This window comes from Xiphias gladius, chromosome 21, assembly GCF_016859285.1.
Source record: "Xiphias gladius isolate SHS-SW01 ecotype Sanya breed wild chromosome 21, ASM1685928v1, whole genome shotgun sequence".
In the NCBI taxonomy this organism is placed as follows: domain Eukaryota; kingdom Metazoa; phylum Chordata; class Actinopteri; order Istiophoriformes; family Xiphiidae; genus Xiphias; species Xiphias gladius.
In genome coordinates, this window is record NC_053420.1 from 21,279,356 (window position 1) to 21,288,407 (window position 9,052).

Below are 9,052 nucleotides of genomic sequence, written 5' to 3' on the forward strand. Positions count from 1 at the left end.
TCTGTATGTGGCAACGGGAAGTTTTTGGTACGGTCAGAAGTAGAGAAGAAAGCTCTGGTTGATTTGACAGTTATTGTTGCTACTTGTACACATACAGCACTGAGCTCCATGGGACCCCGAACAATGAGGAGGTGAAGCCACAAGTCAACAAAGCACAAGGGTTCGTGTGGTCAGTTGTTGTAATTGTCCTCTGCTCCTGTAGGGGGCGCGCTGTTACCTCAGCATGTCAGAGAGCTGCAGCGCTGAGCAGGTCTCTTTGGTTAGTGTCAGATGACGTAGAGTCAAGCTGTGTGTGTGTGTTTTTTTTTTTTTTTTTTTTTTTTTAACAGCTGGACAGAAAAAAAACGCTTTGTCATGTCTCACACTTCAGCCTGTGTTTGTGTGTGTGTGTGTGTGACAACCATTAGTCAGCAGGACACACACATTTAGTCACACTTTGTCCTCTCGGGCCTGTTTGCAGATTGACCGGATGCAGTTTTGAAATTATCAACTCGTTGCTCTCTCTCTCTCTGTCTCGGTCTCTCTCACCCTGTCTTTCACACACACACACACACACACACACACACCCACGCGTGCGCTCGGTTCTCCTCTGTTCGTGCCTCTGCTTCTGCCCCACGTCGCCTCTGTTTTTCTTGTGACAATGGCTGTAAACAAAACGTACATCAGTATCGGCTATGCCTCGTTTGGTGTCCTCATGGGGTTTTCTGCTTTCCTGATGTGGAACATTGTGTTCAATCAGCCTTGGACAGCAGCCATGGGAGGACTGTCAGGTAAACGCCGCCGCTGTCTGTCCTCAGCTGTTGCACTGTCTTTAAAGTATGTGTTGTGTGTGCTGTGATGTCTCCTGCTGCAGACTGGAATTGGAACTAAACAGCAGTGACCCCCCCCTCTCTTCTGGCTGAAGGTGCCCTAGTTACTAAACCTACTGACTGAGTCTAAAGTGAGACAGAGTTCACAGTTCACCCTTGTTTTTGAAGGGCAGAAGTGTCAACTGATCAACGGTGTCTTGCAAAGTTGTTCTTGAATATTAGTGTATCTTGCTGCAGAGCTTTCATTTTTAACTGACAGGTTTCAGCTGTAAAAGGATGTTTTGCATTGGTTTTTTACCTTAAATGAAGAAAAACTTTTGTTGGAATAATGGAATCATAACTATTATAAAAGTTAACTATAACCTTGGTAATAAGCATTATAAGGTGCAGAAAGATTAAAGTATAAGCTACTAACTGTGAATTCAGTGGGTTGTTATGGCAATTTTCCTTGGTTATAAAATGCCATAAGAAATTATATAGAGCGCAATATCAATGTTTTGCTTGTTTTATCCCACACATAAATCACTCATACTTTACATTCTTTTAAACCATTTTCCAAAGCATGTTGTAGTGTCTTCCTACATTTTTAGGCAAATGTTGGTTCCTTTTCATTTCAAGTTTCAGCAAGTCGAATTTTATACCGTACTTAAATAATTAGAAACCATTGTTTGCTTGGAGGGCATGACAGTGTTTACAACTGAGGGCAAATGGTTTGTATTAATGAAGAGTAAACAATATTGCACTGACATGACAATAGTATGATCCTGTGAGTTTGGAGTGAGTCATTTTCTGAGTGTGGCTCTGATTTCACTCTGATTGTTTAAATGGATTTGCATATGACAATGGGCACAGATTTGTGATTTCATAAATAACGTTAGATGCCATTCAGTTTACCAAAAAATATAGAATAGTTGGCTTTATGTACAATTACGCAATGGGCTGTAACCATGGATCTGATCTTTGAACCGCTGTTGAGATTAGCAAGTCCATATCCATAAACCCTGCACTCATCAGTCCACAGGATGTACTGTCATCAGTTTTAGTGGTTGTTAAACACATCAGTTCCCAAAGTTCGGACTGACTAGTCTGGACTGTCTCGTGATTTGGATCCAAAATGATAAAAATTTCATAAAATGAAAAATGATCATAGGTACAGAATTGTCCTTATTCTCTCACAACAACTGAGATCAGTGACCCACATACGTGAAGTTAAGCCCGTTCTCTGGAAACTTGGCAATAATCTGAAATATCACTGAAATATTACTGATATCTGAGAATTGGAAACTCCCTGAAAACTAAAAGCTGTATTTTCATTTGCGCTGGCTGCAACCAAGCTCCGTGCCTGCTTTGTTGATACACTGACACTGTGAATTAAGCGTGTTCGTGATCACAGTCTTCTGAAAATGGCAGAGAGTTCACTCTTCGCTGTAGAACCATGTGCACCAAACGTTCGCTGAAACGCTGAGGCAGGAGCAGAAGCTGCTGTCAAGATGGCCTCAGTTCGGCTCAGGTTGGGGAGATGCCGGCTTAGCTGTGAAATGTTGCCCAGCTTCACAATGCTGCAACTGTATATAATATAATATAGATAATTTTAAAAAAGGAACATGAAGAAAGAAGTGCAATTCATTGACTCAGCAACAAGCTGTGTTCTGATGTCCTGCTATAGGATCAGTTAAAATGGCTGAGAGTGTGTTGCCTTTAAAGGTGGTTTTGCACGTTGTAGCCCATTATATTCTTTACATTATTGTCACCGTTAGCTGAACATGTCATCAGTTTTTTAAAATTGTTTTCCAAACTTCTGGGCCGCCGATTTGAGCGTCAGCTGCTGAAAATCAAGCTTTCTAATGAAGGAAAGTAATATTTAGGCGGGGAATGCACCGATCCCTGACACTGGTGCAGGGTCGATACTGATTTTGAATTCGGGGAAAAGAGAGCACCTGTGTTGGATCAGCAATCACAATCTCTAGATAACCTGAGTTAATCAGTATTGGGCGAGAAAAAGTCAGAGCAATGTCTCCTTAATTTAGGCTACATTGTGGTTTTCATGCCATCCACATCAGCTAATTGTTTGACTTTAGGGTTTGTTGTTATGGAAGCATACAATAGCTTTTGAATGCAGTACTTTGAGTTTTCAGTACTTTCAATACCCTATTGCAACTGTATTACAATGCACCAATAACAAAACAAAAGTTTCAAGTTTCTGGATGGGGATTTTCACAGCATATTGAAATAACACAGAAGCAGTAGCTGCCCGACGTTTTGAAAAATGAATAAAAAACTTGTTGTTAAATGGTTAAAAATTGTAAAACCACAGATTGTCCACCATTGTCCTTTTTAAAGCAATTTAGTCCTCTGAAAATTAACTTGTCCAATAAGATTTAACTGTATGTGTTTGTCCCTCAGGTGTGCTGGCACTTTGGGCCCTGATCACTCACATCATGTACCTGCAGGACTATTGGAGGACCTGGCTGAAGGGCCTCAAATTCTTCTTCTACATCGGGGTTTTCTTCTCTCTGCTGGCAATCATAGCCTTCATCACCTTCCTCTCTGTTGCCATCAGCAACAACGAGTGTAAGTTCACCTCCATTGCCCTCCTGTTTCACATGACTTGGAGTTGACACTGCTCTTTGCCAAGCGTGTTGGTGAACTGGGCTGTGGTAGAATCAGACCAGTTCCTGTTTATCATCCCCTCTATTAGTGGTTCTCCTAAGAAGGATCAAACACAAAAGACTGGAGTTGTACAGATGTTTCCCAAGGTACTGCAACGGGCGTTAAATTTGTTTTGCAATACTGTGAATAGTCACTATAAACAAAAATACTAAAGGATAAAGGTCTCAAGTGGATTGACCTGATAAGGCAGACACCTAAGTAGAGTGCCCCAGTGGATGTTAATGTCCCCACTTCGACTCCACCTGCCTTTATTATGTCTACTTAACTTGCAGATTTCCTACAGTTCCCATAGTGCCCTTTAACAACCCCATTTAATGCAGTAAGTTCTCATTTTTCAAGGCTACTATCGATGGAGAAATAGTTACGTCTGTCTCAGTGACAAAGATTTTTTTCCCTTTTTATAAATGTTGAACATCAGTTCAAGGCCACCGTGTCAACACATTTTTGTGTCCTTTTTTCATGGCTCGGGCAGGGCCCCTTGGTTACAATGAAGGGAACTCTTAATGCTACAGTAAACAAAGACAGACAATAGTGTGCTTCAAACTTTGTGGCCACAGTTTGAAGAAGGCATTTCCTGTTTCAACCTGACAATGCCCCCATGCCCAAAGCCAGGTCCATACAGAAATGGCTTTACTGATTTTGATGTGGCACAACTTCACCAGGCTGCTCAGGTCCCTGATCTCAACCCCATCCTAAACCTTTGAGATGAAGTGGAACAGCAACTGCGAGCCAGGGCTCGATTATAAAACTGCTAAAAGTGATATTTTGGGCTTAAGTAAAAGATAGAAGTAAAAATCCTTCACTTTTACTCCTACGCCCCAAATGTAAGAATAAGGGCTATTTTTCTAATTTCTTAAAAGTTAAACATGTTTTTAAATTTAAGAAGCCCCATAGGTGTCTTAAGTTGGTTAAGAGTGGGTCCAAGATAGCCGCAGCATAGAAACCGATTGGAACACTCAGCTTCTTCGATATTTTCTGGAGTGATTGGTCATGATGAATAATAATCAATAATAATCATCAGTTCCCAGCTTAATCAATTTGTAGTGAAATTCTCAGACGACACTGTTATCCTTAGTTTACTCACAAGTAACTCCAATATTGCCAGCCGTAAAACTGGAGTGTATAGGTTTGTGGGCTGGTGTGACGAGCGTCACTTGCACATTAATTGACGTAAAGCTGAAGAAATTGTGTTCGATCCCAGGTCAATTGGAGACTAGAGCCCTGTGGTTTAATTTGTCTCACACATTTGGCAAGTGTCTGTGCGAAAATGCCTCAGCATTTTTTGTGTCTGCAGGAATACTATGTTCATTTTTTTACAGAGCAACTATAGAGGCCATCTTACATTGTGGTATTACCAGCTGGTTTGGAAACCTAACTGTCAAGTTTAAAGCTCAAATATTTTTAATTTTGGTTAAAACGGCAGTTTTGAGCAGTCCACTACTCGGCAGGCTGACAGGGTTGTCTCTGACCCCGCCCATGTGTTGAACTCTGAGTGTGTGCTAATGAACTCTGGAAGGAGGTACAGGGTCCCTCAGTGGAAGCACAGCCGCTATAAACACTCAGTCATACCTCTGTCGGTTGAACTTATCAATTGGCAGCTCCTACAGGGCAGACAGAACAGCAGGGGGGGGTCTAAGATAACTGCAATGTATTATCAACTGTGTGGGGGCCTATATGTGTGTGAAGTGAGAGGTGTGTTTCGGTCAGGGTAATGTTTGCAAATGTTTGCAAACGTGTGCCTATCTAATGTATATTTAATGTGCTTTTCTGGTAATGTTTGTAATGGTTGTTTGATGCAGCAGTTCCCTAAATCCAAGACAGACAGACATTATAGTAACCTTAACCTTAATATGCTGAAGTGAACAAGAATAAAGCTGGCATTATTTTTTTTTTCCTCCTTATTATATGATTTCTTTATTGTACCACATCTACCAGCAGCAGAACTTCTTTCCTTTCCTGCCTTGTTTTTGCTTCAATTTCAGCTAGTTTCTTTTTATTTTATCCCTATTAATAATCACTATTTATACATTCTTTATGGAGGTATTAAGGATATCAAATAAATGAACTTAAAAATTGATTACATATGTATTTAAAGAGAATCATACTTTTTTTTTGTTAAAGACTGCCTGATATGACAGACCGCAGGTAAATCCTTATCTCTTATTGACAGTTCCTCCTCTGAACATACTGTACATGTTATCAGTCACTGGAGAGTTGCTCTCAAAGGTTACTGGCTTTTGCTGTAAGTAGGAGTAAGTTGCACGATAAATGTGTCTTATCCGTCACTCTCAAGGGAGAAGTTTTTTTTATTTTAAGGTGGATCTTTAGAGCCGTCCTAAGTCTAATTTTTAGAAGTTTAATAAATAGGGTTTGCGGCCTTATCACCCAACACGAATGTCCAATCTAAGTCATGCTCTTGTGGCTAAACGGGAGTAAATTTCTGGGGGCAGGTTCCAACATCTTGTGGAAAGCCTCTACAGAAGAGTGGAAGCTGTGGAAGTAGCATATTAAGGCTCATGGCTTTAGAATGGGACGTTTAACAGGCACATGTGGGTGTGATGCCCACATACTTTTGGCCACATGGTGTAGCGGTGCTGCAAAGATCTTTGTGGTGCCATTTACTATGTGTTTGGACGGGGGGTACGTGCGTGAATGTGAAAAATTACACCACTCCTCTGTGCAGAGTGCTGAAGGCTAATCTGTGTGTCTCCCCCTCCCACAGCCCTGACTGACCCTCAGAGCCTCTACCTGTCCGCCGTGTGGAGCTTCATGAGCCTGAAGTGGTCCTCCCTGCTCTGCTTGTCCGCTCACCGCTACCGCAAAGAGTTTGCCGACATCAGTATCCTCAGTGACTTCTAACGGTATTAAACATCCCACAGTAGCCACTCAAGACTTCTACAGTACACTCACTGTGCAGGCTTCCCGACCTGAGAGTGTCACAGTGTGGCAGAGACGGAGAACACTTTAAGAGGAATCAGGGGAGAGTTTCAATTACTTTGTGTTGTGGACGAGCACCAGTCTCTCCCCCAAACCTCCTCTATTTCACGTGTGCAGGATTTGCCACTTCACAGACAAATCCCAGCCCGTTTTATATGATCCCCGGTAGATTTTATTCTCTTACATTTTCACTTCCTCAACACTCTGCTTAGTCATGCATCTGCACGATTTCTTGATGACAAAATAAATCCAAAATATGGTCGTTTTTAACCGTCACTCAGTGAAGAGAATTGTTGTGTTTCAACACACTCCTCAGCGGTAATTATCAGTTGCAGTTTCATGTTCTAGCCACTAGAGGGAGGAACTCCTCTAACAATTAAATAACATGTACAGTACATGAGTTTTACATCTTATCTTTGTGAAATTACATCTATATATTTTCTTTATTTTTTTTTTCTGTATCAGTGAACAATGAAATAGCCTTATGACAGACATGTTTCCATCACAAGTTGCACATACAAATGACAAAATGTGTATATCACAGTGGTGAATACGATGCTTTACTGTTGACGCACATCCAAACACTGCTTTCACAGAGTGTGCCAGGGTTTTGTGAAAGGGCAGGTCACCCTAAAATCCTGTAACATCAAAGTGCATGCATCCATGTGCAATTCCACAGGCCCTGATTCAATACAATTCTGAACTACGAAAGGGGGCATCTTTAATGTAAAGAATGATTTTTGTACAATTTTTATCGATGCTACTAAAGACACACGAAGAAAGTGACAACCTTAGATATGAAAAGTGTAACGATGGCCCTCGGTTGGCCCTTTGATTCACAACAGCAGTGATACCACTAATGTGCATGCTCAAGTATTCATATTGTTTTATGATATATCGTCTTCATCAAAACCATTTTTGTCGTTGCTTAATGAGATTATTTTTCTGGATTTCCTTTAAATATTTCGAAATTTTTCTTCGTACACTATCATGTTAGAAATGAAGCAGCCACATGTATCACTTGACTGAATGTAGGAGTGTATGTTTGTACAGGAGCGTATCTGAGAATCATGTTAATAAAATGCGTTTTTGGACATCCAGCGGGCACTGGTGTGTTTTTGCAATGCAATCTTAAAATAGCCATGCCTGTGGCTAATAATTGTTCCTCTTTCATAAAAAAGAATCTGTCGACATCTTGTACAGTTTCTGTTCCCCTAAACATTTAATTCTACATTTCAAAGGAATTTTAACAGCAAAAAAAAAAAAGAAAAGAAAAGAAAATTGTTATTTTCTTCATAAGGCCTGTGACTTTCATGTAACATGAGAAAGTGTCATGGAAGCAGATTGAAGGTGCTACACATTCCCAGGTCAGGAGGGTCAGTGTTGGGCATTAGAGTGGGATTTGCGCCATGAGAGGAATGAACCAATTTTCCAACCCACCCGAGCCACGTTTATGATGAAAAAACACCCCACAGCATTGCAATTGCAACAGCAAATGCAGACCAATAACCTGCACTTTGAAGTCAGGCAATTATTCCATCCATCCACATTTTTATTTTATCCCTCAAAGGGAAGGTGGGGGGTGGGTGTGGAGAGTTTTTGGTGTATGATTTTGTTAAGGTAGCCGTCTGATAGAAGGACTTTGATGTTGATGTGAAAAATATGTGACTGAATTATTGTGGCGCTATCAGTGTTTGTTTGGTGCATTATACCTCATTAAGTGATTTGTTTACAGGACAATATCTGGTGCAAAATGTGTCTCTTAAATCCATCCCGCAGCTGTTTAGGAAAAACTCCTACTATGCTAAGTACTGAGCAAAGTGAGTTTGGCGTAGTGTTTCATTATTTATTAGAAAGATCAGTAACTTTGATCCTTTAGAAGCCACTATCATTATTTCACTTTCTGTGTTACTTTCCTGCATCCTTCCTCTGTGTTTTAAGGACATTTTTGGTGGTACTTATATCTTAATTGCGTTACACTGGTTTGTTTGTAAGCCCCCAGAGTCTCATTGCATCAAGGTAATTGCAATGTTGTGGTTAAATCACCATGGCAACATTTTTTATCTGGTCGTTATAAACTTCGACATTAAGAAACTGAAAAACAATCCGGCTCACTTTTCCACTGAGCAAGCTGGGGGCTTTGGAACCAAATGCGTCCTATTAAGTTTATACACCATCCTGTAAAACTGTGTGTGTGTGTGTGTGTGTGTGTGTGTGTGTGTGTGTGTGTGTGTGTGTGTGTGTGTGTGTGTGTGTGTGTGTGTGTTTTTGTGTGGTATGTAAAGAGAGGGAGGGTACTCGTTTTATTCAATTATAGGACTCCTTTCTACTCAAATCGAGGAAGGAAGTTGACTCAAGAGTTGACTGGTCTGGCAGAGTGCGCTGAGACTGGAAACAATAGTTTATACGTTCAAATAACACAAATATCCTAAACATCCTGTACAATTAGACACTAAAGAGCAGCTGAATCAAAATCTGTAACAAGCAACCTACTGGGGAGGTTATTCCTTTTATAGAGCACACACACACTTTTTCAACAGATGACGTGAGAGTCCAAGTATTTGAAATTATTCATGGGGGACACAAACACACTTTACCTTTGTGAACATCCACCTGTCCACTTTCTCTGTGAACAC

At 40.7% G+C, this 9,052-nt stretch overlaps 1 protein-coding gene across 1 annotated transcript; it reads left to right on the forward strand.

The window, feature by feature from the left end:
• The first annotated feature begins 372 nt into the window (after positions 1-372).
• LOC120807033 (heme transporter hrg1-A-like) lies at positions 373-7,497 on the forward strand. The gene is made up of 3 exons (XM_040158659.1): positions 373-770; positions 3,213-3,380; positions 6,202-7,497. Exons 1-3 carry the CDS (start codon positions 641-643, stop codon positions 6,336-6,338), a joined length of 435 nt encoding a protein of 144 aa, XP_040014593.1. The 5' UTR covers positions 373-640; the 3' UTR covers positions 6,339-7,497.
• The last annotated feature ends 1,555 nt before the right edge of the window (positions 7,498-9,052 follow it).